This window comes from Macrotis lagotis, chromosome X, assembly GCF_037893015.1.
Source record: "Macrotis lagotis isolate mMagLag1 chromosome X, bilby.v1.9.chrom.fasta, whole genome shotgun sequence".
Classification (NCBI taxonomy): domain Eukaryota; kingdom Metazoa; phylum Chordata; class Mammalia; order Peramelemorphia; family Peramelidae; genus Macrotis; species Macrotis lagotis.
The window spans coordinates 669752878-669770132 of NC_133666.1; the positions used below are offsets into that span (position 1 = coordinate 669752878).

Below are 17255 nucleotides of genomic sequence, written 5' to 3' on the forward strand. Positions count from 1 at the left end.
TGTGTGACATTGGAAAATCACTTCTGAGCCTCAGTTTCCTCATCTGTAAAATAAGGCTGTTGTCAGGAACAGGGAAGGTCCTGCCCATGGGTCAGTATTAGTCATTTGGTCTGATGCTGCCATCCCAACTGCAGGTGAGTCTTGAAATTCAAAAAATGTAGGCACTTTTTAGGAGTGAATTAAATGTTTAGCAGACTAATTTTTAAGTTGATAATTTTGCATGACCTGTAAATGGTATAAATATTCAAATGACACTTGGCAGAAAAAAGGTTCCCCACCCCTGCTTCAGATGATCTCTAAGGTTCTTTCTAGCCAGCTAGATAGCTCAGCGAATAGAGCACTGGACCTGGAATCACCTCTTGGAAACCCTAGCTCCTTTTAAGCTTTAACATCCTGGACCATCCAGATTCCTCCAATTGTTCTTTTTCTCCTCCACCTCTAAGATATATTAATTTTTTTATTTACTAAGGTGTATGCTGAACTACTCCTGTAGAATGTCATTTCCTCAAGGAAGTAGCTGCTCTGATTTGTGACTTACTATCCCCAATATGGAGCTCAGTCCCTTGAATGTCAGTGAAAGCTTAAAAAAAACTTATTGATGGTTTCATATATATCTATGTATAGATAGATATACATAGATATATATAGATATAGATATAGATAGATAGATATCTATGACCTACATCAAATGGCTTATCATCTTAGGTGAGAAGGAAGGAGAAATCAAATAATAAAAAATGAATGTTAAAAATTGTCTATGTATTTGGGAGAAATGAAATATTTCTTTAAAAAAACCACTTCTTGGGGCGGCTAGGTGGTGTAGTGGATAGAGCACTGGCCTTGGAGTCAGGAGGACCTGGGTTCAAATATGATCTGAGACACTTAATAATTGCCTAGCTGTGTGGCCTTGCGCAAGCCACTTGACCCCATTTGCCTTGCAAAAACCTAAAAAAAAAAACCACTTGTTGAGTTGAAAGCATTTGTACCTGACTGTGTTAAATGAAGGGACAGGAGAATGAGAATGTAAGCAGTGAAAATAAAATGGGTTAATTAAAACCTTTTGGGACTGGAAATCCCTGGAAAGCTTGGAAAGATGAGCAGGTGCTGACTCAGGTTCTTAGAATTCATGGAGCTGAAATTTGCCATGGATTTCTAACTTTGGTGAGTGGCACATGAATGAGATCTATTCATACCCACCAGCTTCAAGGCAAACAAGATGGTAGTGAAACATCTGGCCTTTGGGGGATCCTTGGGACCCTGTGCAGGCTCACATAAAAACAAAAGCCCGAATGAGGCTTCAAGCAGCTGAACCAAAATTACCCCCCTCTTACTCTGGCTAATTTCCCACTTGAAAAATATTCCTTGACAGTTTGCCTCACAGTGCCCTAGCAAAGAGATGTTCATTTGATGGGATTGTACCAAAAGAAGCATCAGAGTTTACACAAGGGAATAAATAAAATAGGAACACTGAATAGCTTCCTAATAAAAGAGGAACACTGAATAGCAGTTGCAGAAATATACTATTCCCTTCTTTTAGGAGGAGGTAATAGTGAGAGGCAGGGTCAGTACTATCTTTAACTACCACCATCTCCCTTTTGATCCTATGTACATCCAAAAAAGATTAGGAAAGACAAGGATGACAAAATGGGAAGGAAGCCTGGGACTGGGAGAGGTTCCTTGGAGACACTATCTCTAAGCTGTGTGGTTGCCAATACCCATTTCTTTCATTCAAAGGATGGAATGATGTAAGAAGGCACAGGTGTTCAAATGTTATGTTGAACAACTCCCACTGGTATTGACATCCACTATCATGCTATTGCATCACAACTACCCAAACTTCAGAGTGGAAGGAACCTCAGAGGTACCCTTAAGGTTTGGTCATTCATCTTAGAGCTTTCGTTTCATAAGAGATAAGGGCAAGTTGTAGACCTTCAGTGATGGGAAATTCACTGTCTCCCAGAGCTGCCCCATGCTACTTTTGTACTTAAATATTTCAGAGGATGCATGATCTCATGGAAAAGATACTTTTTTTAAGGAGATAGATCACAGCTCATCCACATTTTCTTGTCCTGAGCTACTCCTGTCCTATCCTGGTTGTTCTGAAAATGCTGCACATGGGGATCCACTCCAAATTATGGGAACCTTTCTCTAGATCTCTTGAGCAATGATAACTAAATTTACTAGCTGCTCTGATTACTAGACATGAAATACAATCCCTCGGCATTTGCTCTAGGGGCAATATTTTCTTTAATTCTCACAATACCCCTTTGAGGCTAGGCACAACAAGATGTTGAGAGGATGAGCATCAAATGACAAGCAAATGACTGAGGCAGGAGCTTAAACTCAAGTCATCTCTGCTTCCAAGGCTAGCATTCTTTCCACTATCCCATACCTGTTGCTTTTTCAAGAAAGCTCCAGTCACATTTCCTCTGCAGTCTCTTCAAAGTACATGCTTATTGTTTCTCCGGCCTCCTCTAATCATACTCTACTGAACTTTCACTTCTGAAACCATGAAACTTGACAAAATAAATGCTGTCATTGTCCATGGACAGGTTGTATCAATCTAGTATCTTTGGACCCCATTCAACATCCTTGTAAAGTTTTTGGAATAAAAAAACCCATCCCTTGGTATCTATTCCTTTATGAGAACAGTTCCCCCATTGGGCTGTAAACTTCTTGAGGGCAAGGACTGTGTAATTCCATGACTCTCATTCATGTAGTACCACTGAAATAATATTGGTGTTGAAAAGATGAACCCTTGTTCCAGGGAGTTTAGGGTAATCAAAAACACTGAGTAATTTCCCACTCCTCTCCCTCTCCTCAAATTCTGTTCATTCTCTAGCTACAATATTTATCCAAGATATATGTACAGATGGACCACTCTAAGGGATAATGCAGCCTAGTTGTATCACATCAAGGATATTAATTAATTCAGATCCTCTGACTCCAAACTTAGTATATCATACTACTGCACCAGACCTGTTTAATGTATTGCTATTGTTTGTTATTTTGTTAAATTTTATTGTTTGTTAAAATTGTATTTATAATAATGAATTCATATTTCTTTATTCAATAGTAATTAGTGACATTGTTCTATATTATCTCTCTTAGCCTTATCCCTTCCTGGTTTGCATATCAGGAACATATTTGACTCATAAAGGAGGTGGTAAGGGGTGGCTAGGTGGTGCAGTGGATAAAGCACCGGCTTCTGGAGTCAGGAGTACCTGGGTTCAAATCCGGTCTCAGACACTTAACAATTACCTACCTGTGTGGCCTTGGGCAAGCCACTTAACCCCGTTGCCTTGCTAAAAAAAATAAATAAATAAAGGAGATGGTAGTTGAAGGCTTCTTTTGTTGATAACAGTTTTTGGATCATATATATATTAATTGCTCTTTTAACACTTGGTAAAATTTACTTGTATATCTACATTGACAAGGATTCCCCCTGCCCCTTTTGTCATCCATTTATGGCTCACCATTCATTATGGATCACTAGAAGATGTATAAAAGGAGAGATCCCTCTGTTCAGCTTTGGAGCATGGATTGTTTCAGATTTTAATTTGGGTTTTAGTTTTTGGTCAGGCTTTATTATTTCATGGGGGTAGGCAATTTCCAGTGTGGAAACTCACTCTAGCAATGCAGATTAGAATCTGTCTCTAAGTTCTGTAGAAAGCTAGCCAGTACTAAGAAATTATATGACCTAACTGTAGTCACACAATAGTTATTTATTAGAGACCAAACTCAAATTTTGTCTTCTGGACTCCAATTCTGGCTCTCTATCGACTAGGCTATGCTGCCTCTCATTAGTTTCAGTTTTTGATATTTTTGTAGATAATCATCCATTTCCCTTAAATTCTGAGTTTTGCTGGAATATAACTGTGCATAATAGTTTCTAATAATTTTATTTCCTATCTGTTGTTAACTGAAAGTTATTTTTTTATTCTTTACAACTTGATTTTCACCTTTTTTCTTTAAAAAAAAAATCAATCCAGCTAATGGTTATTGACATTAACCTTATTTTTTTTAAAAAAAAAATACCTCTTGGTTTTATAAATCCAGGTTTTTATTTTCAATTCTATGTATTTCTCCTAATTTTAAAAATGTATTTTTGTGATTGCTCATTATTGGTTATCTGACTTTTTGTACTGAAATGCATTTTTTTATTTCCTTGTTTATATCTACATACACACACACACACACACACACACACACAAATACACACACATATATATATACTCCAACTTTTGTCAATATTCTTCCTAAATAAAATGCAGCACACCCAGAACTGAATATCATACCCTAAATGGGATATTTCCAGGGCAGAGGTTAGCAAGTTTATTTCCCTCATCCTAGACATCATACTTCTAAGAGAATTTTGTTTTTTTTAGTGACCATGTCATTGTTGAAGGCTATGGAACTTACATTCTGGGTATGTCTCTTTCTGTCCCAATCTGTGATGGATTGGTTTTAAAAATATTTTGTCAAGCTTATCTTATAGGGAATAAGCCAGAGCCTTTCAATTTGCTGTTTGTGCCCATGCCCTATATCTACTTCAGCTATCTTTGAAGCATCTGCCTTTGGGAAATGGCTGGCCAAATCCCTTATGAATACAACAAGCCAGAAAATACCAAATGTTCTATCTAGCCCAGCCCTCACATGAGGGGACAAATCTTTTAAAAGATCTGATTTCCCTCCATCATGCAGAACATAGCAGATGGCAGCTGCTGTCCTTATGCTCCATACACAGCACAGGAAAGGAAGGTCCAGCAAAGCTTATATTGATTGGCTTTTGATAGTTTTAACTCATATTAGTTTTAAGAACTGCTTAAGGAATGAATGTCCCTGAGAGCTCATAGGGCATGGAAATGACTCAGAGAGCAAGCAGGTCATGGAGCTAATAGAAATTTCATTATTATTTTTTTTACATTTTTTCATTTAATTAATTAATTTTCACATGACCACAATAGTCTTGTTATAAAAGTAAACATAATTTCCTCTCCCCCCACAAAAATAGAGATCCCAAAATAAAAACTCTCAGGATTATTATAGCCAAATTCCAGAACTCCCAAGTCAAAGAAAAAATATTACAAGCAGCCAGAAAGAAACAATTCAAATATTGTGAGCTTCAGTCAGGATTAAGTAGCATCTACATTAAGAGCTCATAAGACTTGGAATATGACATTCCAAAAGGCAAAAGAGCTTGGATTACAACCAAGAATCAACTACCCAGCAAAAACTGAACATTCTCTTTCAAAAGATGGATATTCTAGGAAACAGGGGACTTTCAAACATTCCTGTTGAAATGACCAGAACTGAACAGAAAATTTGATCTTCAAGTGCTGGACTCAGGTGAATATACTTTAGGCTGTATTCAGATACCATCAGCTCTGTCTTTGGGCTGGATCCCATTCTTTATCATAAGTCCATCAGAAAAGTTGCTTCAATATTTTTTCCCACAGTTGCTATTACTAGCTGTATTTTCCTCCATCCTATTCCTCCCCACTTCCATTTATTCTATTCTCTCTCTCTCTTGCTCCTTTCACCCTGTCCCTCCTCAAAAGTATGTTGTATCTGACTTTCCTCTTTTCTACCCCCTACATACCCCTCTCTCCCTGTCCCCATTCTCCCATCCCTTTCCCCTTTTTTCCTCTAGGTTTCTATACCCTATTGAATATGTTATGTTACTTCCTCTCTGAGTCACTTCCAATGAGAATGAAGGCTCACTCATTCTCTCTCACCTTCTCCCCTTTTCATTGCAAAAGATCTTTTGCCTTCCAGAATATAATATTCTAAGCCCTACAAGCCCTTAATGTAGATACTGCTAAATCCTGTGTAACCTAACTGTAGCTCAGTGATATTTGAATTGTTTCCTTCTGGCTGGTTGTAATATTTTCTCTTTGTCTTGGGAGTTTTGGAATTTGGCTATAATATTTTTGGGAGTTTTTATTTTAAGATCTTTCAGGAAGTAGATTCCCTCAATTTCTTTTTTTACCCTCTGCTTCTAGGATTTCAGGACAGTTTTCCTGGAGAATTTCTTGAAAAATGAAGTCTATCTAACCTTTTTTCCTGGTCATGACTTTTAGGTAGCCCAATAATTTTTGAATTATTTCTCATGGATTTATTTTTCAGGTCATTTGTTTTTCCAGTGATATATTTCATATTTTTTTCTAGTTTTTCATGCTTTTGGTTTTGTTGTATTGTTTTTTAATTTTTTCACAAGTCATCAGCTTCCCTTAGCTCCATTCTATAGTTGAAGGAATTACTTTCTTCAGAGAGCTTTTTTTATCTCCTTTTCTATCTGGCCAATTCTGCTTTTTAATATATTCATATCCTCATTAGCCTTTGGGACTGCTTTTTCCATTTGACCTAGATGTTATTTTCTTCAGTGTTTTTTGTATCTCCTTCACTAAGCTGCTGCCTTGGTTTTCATGATTTTCCTGCATTCTCTCATTTCTCTTCCCAATTTTTTCTCTACCTCCCTTATTTGATTTTCAAAATCTCTTTTGAGCTCTTCCATAGCCTGAGACCAATTCATACTTTTCTTGAAGGTTTTGGATATAGAAGCTTTGACTTTGTCATCTTCTGAGTGTGTATTTTGATCCTCCATGGGATCAATATAATTATCTATGGCCAGATTCTTTTTCTTCTGTTGTTTGCTCCTTTCCCCAGCCTTTGACCTAATTTTAACTCTTTGTTAAGTTGGACTCTGTTTCCAGGGTGGGACTCTGTTCCCAAGGTTTTGAAGGATTTTTTGGGGACATCCCCCAAGGACCTCAATTTCTTCAAGGTCATATGAGAGGCTCTGTCTCTCTGGTCTGTGGATGACCAGAAACACTCCCCTCTGCCCTGGAACTGACTGCGATCTGGATCTGAGTATGGTCAAAGCAATAGAATCCTGTCCCAGGGATGGCAGAGACACCTCTGCAGTCTCCCCCAACCCCCTTATCATCTGTGGGCTGAGTGTTCTGGGAGTAGTTGCTGGGTGGCTTTGTAAGCCTGCTTCTGATTCCTGGGGCTGAGGCCTGTCCTGACCTGGGTCATGCACTCACTCTGGCATAGTTTTCTCACTGACCTTCCAAGTTGTTCTTGGCAATTCCCGGGCTGAGAGGTCTGGAAATCACCCTGGCTGCCATGGACACAGATACCCCTAGTGACCCAGGTACTCTGCTGGTGGAACAGACCCTTCCTATAGATATTCCAAGTTGTCTTGGGCCAGAAAATTCATTCACTCAGTCTTCCTGTGGGTTCTACACTCTAGAATTTCATTAGAGTCATAATTTTAAGGCATTTGAAGTGGCCTGAGAGTTTCTGGGAATTCCTCTCTCCCCTCTGCCATCTTGGCTCCACCTTATTTTATTTTCAACAGAAAATTGGGATAGGTAACCACAGTCTGAGAGCTGGCAGATACCAAGAGGGCATAATATTTTAATTTATTCATCAGAAAAGTCATTCTGAAAAATAGCATTTGCTCAACAAAGCAGTGCACTACCTCTGTGTTGGGTGCTCTGGCTCTCAATATTGATCCAATTCTGATCATCTTGACCTCAGTTCTTAATAACAGACCAGGCCTATAATCATGATGCAACATCATCCAGAAGTGGAATGGGGAGGTCTGAGTTCCTTCTGTTCCAAGTGAGAGCAGCTACTGTACAGAATACCCAAGATGGCTCGATCCTCCAACCACTTCCTTGTGATGTTGGATTGATTTAGTCAGCTAGCAGTACTGCATCCCCAAATGTGTATTTTTGAACCACTTTTATTTAGTTTTATAAAAAAATTAGATGTTAGAGCATATTATCGGATGGCTTTCTGTCAGGGGGAGTGGGGAGATAAGGGAGGGAGAGAAAAAAATGTAAAACTCAAAACTTTGCAAAAAAATGATAAAAACTACGATTGCATATAGTTGGAAAAACAAATAAATAAAATATTAAAAATTAGAATGTGATATTTATGATATCTCTAAGTTCTGAATAGCAAATCCAATCATACACTATGTGAATTTTTTCCCTCCCTGCCTTTTCTTTCCCGTAACTGCTGCAATAATAAGTACAGGTGACACTCAGTACTTTAAACCCATTACCTTATTTTCTCCTCATAAGGTCACTGCACTAAAACTGGACAGGGACAGCTAGGTGGTGTAGTGGATAAAGCACTGGCCCTGGAGTCAGGAGTACCTGGGTTCAAATCCGACCTCAGACACTTAATAATTACCTAGTTGTGTGGCCTTGGGCAAGCCACTTAACCCCATTTACCTTGCAAAAAAAAAAAAAAGAAAGGAAGAAGCTGAAGGTTTAAGCAGGAAGAATTCAGGATCTGAAAAGAGGCTTATCTGATAAATAAGGAAACTGAGGTCCCAAGAGAAGGAAGTGACTGGCATAGGTCACAGAGATAGTAAGTGGTACAGAAGAGATTCAAACTCCAGTCTTCTAACTCCAGATCCAGTACTCTCATCATTAGAGACTTGCCAGGGCTTGTAAGTGGTGAAGCAAGGACTTGGTTCCCTGCCCAATGCTCTTTGTACCACTCCACATTATGGCTCCATATAATTTGAGCCATCTCTGAGCTTTAGCACACTAAGGGAGAATGAAGCTTCCCTGCAGGGCCTTAGGAGAAAAGAGGTGTCCACATAGCACCTGGAACCTTTTGCTGAGGATCAGCAGTGATACTACCCATTTCCCCCAGCTGGCGGTTGGACAGCATACTTCCCTGGTATGAGAACAGGCTATATTGGCAGAAGAGATCAGCTGGTGGGAAGGTCTTTCCAAAGATCTGAGTTACCCAACTCTTGAATAAGTCAAAGAAATGGAGAGTAGCCAGCCCCCAGGAACACCAACATGCACCACTCCCTTTGCTGTCTCTGGCACCAGCCAGATGGCTCTTACAGGGAACACTGCTCTTCCATTCTCAAATACACAGGCAACATGTGGAGAGGTCTCCGGATGGATCATTCCACTTCCCCAGTATCAGAGAACTCTAGAGAAACTCTGCCTATCTGGAATACCTTTTCCCTCACTCTTCTGCCACTTCACATTCTCTTGGATCTTTGTTCTTTCTGGTTCTCCTCCTGCCTAGCTGACTACTCCTTCTCAGTCCCCTCTGCACAATCATCATTCATGTCCAATCCCTTCAGAATGAGGTTCTATCCTGGGTCCTCCTCCCTTTCCTGACCAGGGGGTTTTCCTTGGGACCTGATGACTTTCCAAGCAGTGATCATTTCTATGCAGCTGACTCCCAAGAAGATGGATTTAGCAGGTGTGTCTCAGAGTTTGGCCCCAAGTCACTGCTGTCTTCTGAAACATCTCCACCTCCATGTTCTATCTCAGATGCAACTTGTCCAAATCTCAACTCATTGCTTTTGTGTTACACCCTTAGTATAATTCTTCTTCGTCCCTCCTCCCATAGGCCCATATCCATTCAGTGGTCAACCTTTGTGAATTATCTCTTCTCTCTGTCCTCTTCTCTCCAATCACAATGGCCACCATTATGTCCAAACTCTCCTGGCCTCTCAGGCCTCAGTTTATTCATTTACAATACTAATGAGATGGCCTTTGTGGTTCCTTCCAGGTCTAGATCTGGGATCCTATGATCCCAAAGGGATCATCTAAAATAATGTAAGTAAAACATACAATGCAAATGTCAGTTCTTATCACAGTTATAACAGAAAAGGAAATAAATTCATATGAATTTAGTTTTCAATTTGAAATAAAAGGAAAGACCACTGGCCATCAAAATGCATTGCCTCTTCTTTAAAACCAAAATCAAATTTTGGGTTAGGATGCTGTTTGCATTGATTTTATTTACTTCTTTGTGATCTGACTCTTCCATCTCAGCAAAAAGCAAGCTCTTTGTGGACAGGGACCCTTTGATTTTTTGTATTTTTGCATCAGGATCTATCGATCATCTATCACCTAGTTGTTATTTGTCCATTTTGAAGACCATGACATCATGGAGGTGATGCCATGACAAACATGTGAATTGGGTTTGAGTGAAGGGTGAGTGCTAACTCACCAGCCTCACTTCCTTCCCCATAGTCAGTGGCCAGATATGAATCAGGATGACTGGAGATGACCCTGGGCATGAGGCAGAGGCAATCAGGGTTAAGTGGCTTGCCCAGGGTCATACAATTAGGAAGTGTCAAGTGTCTGAGGCTGGATATGAACTGAAATCCTTTTTTTTTTTTTTTTTTAGTTTTTGCAAGGCAAATGGGGTTAAGAGGCTTGCCGAAGGCCACACAGCTAGGGAATTATTAAGTGTTTGAGGTCAGATTTGAACTCAGGTCCTCTTGACTCCAGGACTGGTGCTCTATCCACTGCGCCACCTAGCCGCCCCACTGAGGTCCTCTTGACTCTAGGTCATGTATATAGTAGATGCTTACTTAATAAATGTTGAGCCTCTGAAACTCCTGGACCCTTTATATCTCATGAGCTAAAGAGAGAGGAACATGAATACAGTTCTAAATGGTGATTTCATTGCCCTGCTGTGTTATGTCAGAGGAACTGACTCCAACCTTGGGAGTATAATTAGTGAGCTGATGTCAGTCCCGATAGTCCTGTCGCACAAAGGAGGCATCTATTTGCAAATAGGAAAACCATGAATGAAAAAACCAACTGAGTTGGAAAGGACCCGAGAGGTTGTCCTACTCGGGCATAAATCTCCCGCCAAGAAGTCAACCATCCAGCCTGGGCTGGAGGATCAAATACCTTGAAAATAGTGTCCAGATTGCATCCAATGCTGAAGATATCTCATCTATTCTTCCCAAAGTGTCTCTGTGAACATCTTGCTGATTTGGTAATATCCCCATTAGACCCTGGGTAGAGGCATAATTGATTCGTGGTGTTTTGTGGGTTTTATGAAAGGACATAATTCAGCAAATGAATGAGGAATCTTGGCTCCCATCATCTCAGGTCACCGTGACACAGGCTGGTTTGGGGCAGATGGTTCTGTCTGATGTTCCAATGGTTTACAAAGACTCTTGGGGCACTATTTTTTACAGTAGGAACCCAGTGCAGGTGGGAGTGCTTTGTATATAATTGGGGGTTTTGCTATTTCATCTCACACTAATAACGCCCACCCAGGTGGAAGGAAGTTGTTTAATTGGATCAAGAACTCCATCTCCATTGTTGGCCTCTCCAGCAAAGAATAGGGCTTTGGAGGTTATGGATGAATGAGCATATATGTAGAGAGTAAAACTTAGCACATTTTTCCCAAGCAAGCTATCATTAGTAGATGCAGAAGGCAGTAAAGGTGAAAGCCAGATTGGGAAAAGCTTTAAATGCCAAAAGCCCAGGAATTTGTACCTTATTCTGGAGGAAACAGGAAGCTACTTAACAGGGGAGTGACATGATCAGACCTGATCTTGAGAAAAAAAAGAGCTCGGAGACAGGGAGATTAATCAGGTGTGTTATTTAAAGGGCGACTAGCATTCTTGTAGCCATAGGACTTTGGATCTCTGCATTTGCCGAGTTGGTAGCATCTTATCACCACCACCATCATTTATATTGCTCCTACGATGTGACAGACCCATTATAAATATCTCATTTGATCCTCACAACAATGGGGGGGGAGAGATATGCAATTATTATTCCCATTTTCCAGATGGGGCAACTGGTACACGGGGTAAAGTGACTTGTCCAGAGTCACACGGAACTGGGTCTGAAGTCAGAAAAACCCCATCTATTATGCTACCTAGTTGCCTCATCTCATTTCTGTTTCAAGCCCCCCCATATCCCCATTTGACTTGCAAAGACCTTGAAGGCAGGTTGGAATTGCATCTTCTTGCACTTGTATCCTGTGTACAGGATAGGAAAGGTGTGAAAACATCAGTCTCAGAATCAGAAGGCAGCCTCACCGAATTTCAGATCTGAGAAGAACCTGAGGTCACCAAATCCAGTCCAACTTATTTGGGAATAAGAATCCTGCCTGCCTCCTGCCACATATCTGACTGCCTCTGCTTGCAATCTTTCTTTGGGGGTGGGGCGGGGAATTAGAGTCTAAGCTCTGATGTTCCTAAGTTCCAGCCTTAGACCCGTGTGACCCTGGGTAAGTCATTTCATCTTCCTCTACCTCAGTGTCTCCATTTGTAAAATGGGGATAAGAGCACCCGAGGATCAAATGTGACAACATAAAGCACTTGGAAAATATCAAGTGCCAGCTGGGACCTTGATGTTTTTTACATCTAAAGAACTATGAAAACGTGAAGGATAATCGCTTCACAGAATGGGTCTTTGGAAGTTGAATCACTGGGGTCATTCACACCGGCGAGCAAACAAAATGTGCTCTGGGGAGATACAGGCAAAGACCAACCCAGAATGGTTTGGCTGCCTTGGCCCTGGCTGGGTGGTTTGTGGTTCTGCCCGGGTGTGTGTGCCAGTTGTCTTGTTTGACTCATTGTTGAAGTTCCTGTTTGGATTCAACATGGCCGTTGATGCTCTAGTTAACGGCCATCCCTATCTGCTGATGCATGCTTCTGATGAGATAAAATCAATTCTGGAAAGTACCCACCCCTGAAAACAGAGGACTGAGCCATCCTCACCCTGCTTACATCGATGAGGATGATTTCCTTGAGTAGTCATGAATGGCTTAAAGAAAATTAACACTGGGCCCCATGTACTCCTCTGGGAATAGGGCTTGTTTTATGTCCTTGTGTCTCACAGAGGAAGTCAGTGACATAAGGTGGTTCCTGTGTGGCAACCCTCCACTAATCCCAATTCCCACCCAACCCATAGATCAATTCTCGGAAGCTTCTCTCTCTCCTGGAAAAATCCCCTCCAGAGAACAAGGGCAGACCCAAATAGCTTTTTTTCAATTTACATCTGATCTTTTAATTTTCATGTTTAATATTTAACCCAATTCCTCAGTTCATTTGTTTTGTCAACTAGCAGGATACTGGCCTTTTCAACATCTTGAATTTCGAGCTTGTAATTCTAAAAATTCCTAAGTGAGGTGATGGGTATGAGGAGTTGGGGGGGGGGGGTGTTAAGTGAAGGTAGAATCTTTAGGGAAAGCAATATCTCTTGGGTTCCTGGAATCCTTCGGACTGCAGTAGCTTTTTCAGAAGTCTTCAGGAATGGGCAAGCCAAGAATATCAGTAGTGAATATCTCAGCAGTGATTTCTTCCGGGAGCTCTTCTTCCAGACAAATATCAGATCCTGCATGAATAAGATGAAACCAAACAGCCTCCGTATGATAAAGTTTCCAACTCAGGAGGGTTCAGTAAAAAATCCAAAAGGAAGTCTCATCAAACAACAACATTAAACGGGATCTGGTCTAGGACTGGGCTTCCGTTCCTTTGAATCTTTGTGTGGAAGTTGGTTCAAAATTCCATTTTCACCATAGTAATGACCAGTTCTCTGCAAACTTCATTGAATATTGTCTTACATGGAAAGCAAGGGTATGTCTGGCTTGAGATACTCAGGGAGAAAAGTAAAATGAAGACAATGGAACATAACAATAACACTTTTTAGAGCATTTTTCTCACTCAATCAGATAGTGTACAAATATGATTGTTTTATAATTGGAACAAATGAGGCTCAGAGGGATCACATTGCTAGAATGTTTCTGAGCTAGGCCTTAATGAATCTGAATCTCTCTGCATTGGAAGGAACCTCAGAGGCTACCAGTCCAATGACCCTGACCTGAAAAGGAGTTCCCTCTGAAACACCTTAGACAAGGAGTCCTCCTGATGCCAAACCACAGGTGCCTTCATCTCAAGGTGAAAGCCTACTCTACCCCAGCATTCCCATCTTACACTCATTTTTCCCCAATTTTGCCCTCCTAGTCAAACAAAACAAACCTGAGCCCTCTTCCCCTTGATGAACTTTGAGTGACCTGAAGTCATTGACCACTTCCCTCCAAACCTTGGCTGTGGGTCAAACACCCCTCATTCTTCCAGTCACTTCTCATGTGTCATGCTTTTTTCTCCTCCCGTTGCCTGGTTCTCCTCAGGGAGTGTTCCACTGTGAGTCTTTTCAAAAATGTTCCACATTTTGGTTATCAACTCTTGAGCCTGAAAGTTTGTAGAGCCTTTTCTATACCTCATCTTACCAAAGCCCCAAGGAGAAGGAACACACTTTTTTGTGGTAGCTAAGAGTTGGAAATTGTAAGGATGCCCCTCAATTTTGGAATGACTAAAGAGTTTGTGGTAGATGATTGTGATGGAATATTATCATATTATAATAAATGACAAGCAGGCTGATTTCAAAAAAATCTGGATTTACATGAAGCGATGCAAAGTGAAGTAAGCAGAACCAGGAGAACATTGTACATAAGTAACAAATTCTGTGTGATTATCAACTATGAATGATTTAGCTATTCTCAGCAATAATGATTTAAGAGAACCCCATAGGACCTATAATGAAAAATGCTTTCTGCCTCAAGAGAAAGATGGCATTCAAATGAAGAACAAAGCATATTATTTTTCTCTTTCTTTCTCTTTCTTTCTTTCTGTCTTCTTGTACAAAATGACTAATATAGAAATGTTTAACATGATTGTACATGTATAAACTATATCAGATTGCTAACTATCTCAGGGAGTGGGGAAAGGAGAGAGGAATACCATCTGGAACTCAAAACTCTAAAAGAAATGTTTTAAAAATTGTTTTAACATGTAATTGGGGAAAAATAAAAAAACTAAAAAAAAAAAAAAGGAGGAACTGCAGATATTGCCTATGTTATATGAAGGAGGAAATCAAGGCTCCTTGAAGTTAAGTGGATCAGATGCAGGATTCAAACCTAAGCCTTCCTGGTCCAAGGTCAGTCCTCTGTGCCTACTCTATCCACCAGCCCCTGCCAACTATCAAAGGCCAGAATGCTCATGTTTAGAGCTGGGAATGATCCACTAGTCTAGACTATTCTGGATTTGTTTGGATTTAGAAACCTTGTTAATATAATCAAGGCCCTTTTCTCTAAAACCTGAACAGGGAGGGACGGCAGCAACAGAGACCAAAGGCTTTGGTCACCTTAGATGATTTCAAGGAGATCCTAACAAAAAGGGCAAGCTGTCCACAAGCTTTCCAGGCTCTGTGTGTCCTTACTATCCCTATGTGCCTAGGCCAGGCAAAGGCAGAGAGAGGGCAGGAGAAAGAAGGGGGGCCTGGAAATTCCACAGTGACCTCCTTCCAAGCTTCAGATTCCTTATTCTCTCTTCCCCTTGAAATCCAATCAGTTGCCAAATCCTGTTGTTCTCTTCTGACACAAGCTACCCCTCCCCCCCCTTGCCAAATAGATTTACCCAGACCCAAGACTGACTAAATCATGCCCTTAGCCCGTGAATACCAGTGGTTCCCCGTCATCTTCAGTACCAGATAGGAAATCTTTTAATTGGCTTCTAAAGCTCTTTACAACTAGGCTTCTTTCTAGCTTTCCAGGATTTTTATACCTTATTATTCTTCACATTCTAATGACATTGGCTTCCTGGGAAAGTTATCCCATCTCCCAAATCCTCTCCTTTCTACTCTTCTCCCTTTCCATGCCTTCCTTTTGACCTTTCAACTCTCCATTCTTTCCCTCCTTCCCTTCTCTTTGTCTCTCTTTTGTTTCCCTTTCCATTCCTTTTGGACTGGATCTCCTCCCTATCTCTCACAGTCCAGGAGCCTTAATGTGCTTCATTTTCCTGACCTGACCAGTTAGTGATCCTCAGGCAGCTGGACAGTTCTCTGGTGTCACACAATGTGATCCATTTTTGTCTAATTACGGCTTAAAACCCCTGAACCCAAACTTTCCACAATCTCAGTCTCCCTGGCAGCAAGGACTCTGGGTATGTGCTCTCCTATCCTCTAACTCTACATACTTCACAAACTCTGCCCCCCAGACCTGAAATTCTCTCCTTACCTTGTGCCTTCCCTGGCTTTTGTCAATTACAATATTTTTGTACATATAGGTCCTTTTCCTTTTTTTCCCCCTCTAAATCTTCTTGTGATACAGACCTAATAGTGCTAGTGCTGGGTCAAAGGGTATGTACAATTTTATTGCCATTTGGGCTAGTTCCAAGTTGCTACCCAGAATGGCTGGATTGGTTCACAACACCACCAACAGTGCATGAGTGTTCCAGTTTTTTCATATTCTCTTCAACATATCATTTCCTTTTTTGTCATAGTAGCCAATCTGATGAGTGTAAAGTGGTACCTCATAAATTTAATTTAAATCAATAGTGTTTTAGAGCATTTTTCCTATGATTATAAATAGCTTTGATTTCTTCATCTGAAAACTGCTTGTTCATATCTTTGACCTTTATCAATTGGTGAATGACTCATATTCTTATAAATTTGACTTAGGTCTCTATTTATTGAAAAATGAGGCGTTTATCAAAGAAACTTGCTATATATCCTCTCCTGCCCCTCAGGTTTTACTTTCCTTCTAATCTTGCCTGAGTTGGTTTTGTTTGTGCAAACACTTTTAAAATTAATATAATAAAAATTATCTTTGTTTATCTATATTATTCCAAGACAATGATATGATATGTCTACAGATATGTAATATATGGCAGGGACTAATGAGGGAAAAACAACTGTGATGAACAGAATGGTTTCAGAAAAACTTGGGAAGATTTGTATGAACTGATGCATAGTGAAGTGAATAGAACCGGAGAACAATCTACACAATTACAGCATACTTGTAATGATAATCAGTTGTGAACTCTGCACACCACAATAACCAGCAATGAAACCAAAGGACTCATCATGAAACATACTGGCCACCTCCAAATAGAGAGCTGATGGATTCAGAGGGTACTTTGAAGCAATTTTTTTTCTTTTTCTTTCCCTTTTTTGGGGGAACATGGTTAAAGTGGAAATTTTCCTATACCTGTATGTATTTGCAATAGATTTTAATTTTTTCTTGACTACTTCTCAATGCGTGGGAGAGTATAGGAAGACAGAATTTGGAACTAAAATAAATTTAAAAATTTGAAGAGTGAAGAGAGCACTAAGGGGCGTGTGTGTGTGTGTGTGTGTGTGTGTGTGTGTGTGTGATCAGAGAAGATCCATGGAAGAGAAGGCATGTTATCTGAGCCGTGAAGGAAGAAATAGAAGGAAGAGATAGTCTTCAAGACCTGAAGAATCTATACATTTTGATTATGTGTGTAGGACTACAATTCATTAAAAACAATATATGTATATAAAGTTCTGAGAAATGCTAAAGTTTTTCAGTGAATTAGGAGGAGTCCTGTCACTTCCTTCCTAATGATCTCTTTTTCTGTAAAAGTCCTTCACTGTGCCCTTAAATGTATCCATCTAACAAAGGGAACAAGGCAGTTTGGT

At 40.2% G+C, this 17255-nt stretch overlaps 1 protein-coding gene across 2 annotated transcripts in view; it reads right to left on the reverse strand.

The window, feature by feature from the left end:
- Window positions 1-12800: 12800 nt before the first annotated feature.
- Window positions 12801-17255, reverse strand: part of CFAP251 (cilia and flagella associated protein 251) — an 82695-nt gene continuing 78240 nt past the window's right edge. For both annotated transcript variants that reach the window (XM_074205564.1, XM_074205563.1), the window contains one exon: window positions 12801-13148. In XM_074205564.1, the coding sequence (XP_074061665.1) occupies window positions 13051-13148 (98 nt within the window). In that variant the 3' untranslated portion in view covers window positions 12801-13050. The remainder of the gene's footprint in view (window positions 13149-17255) is intronic.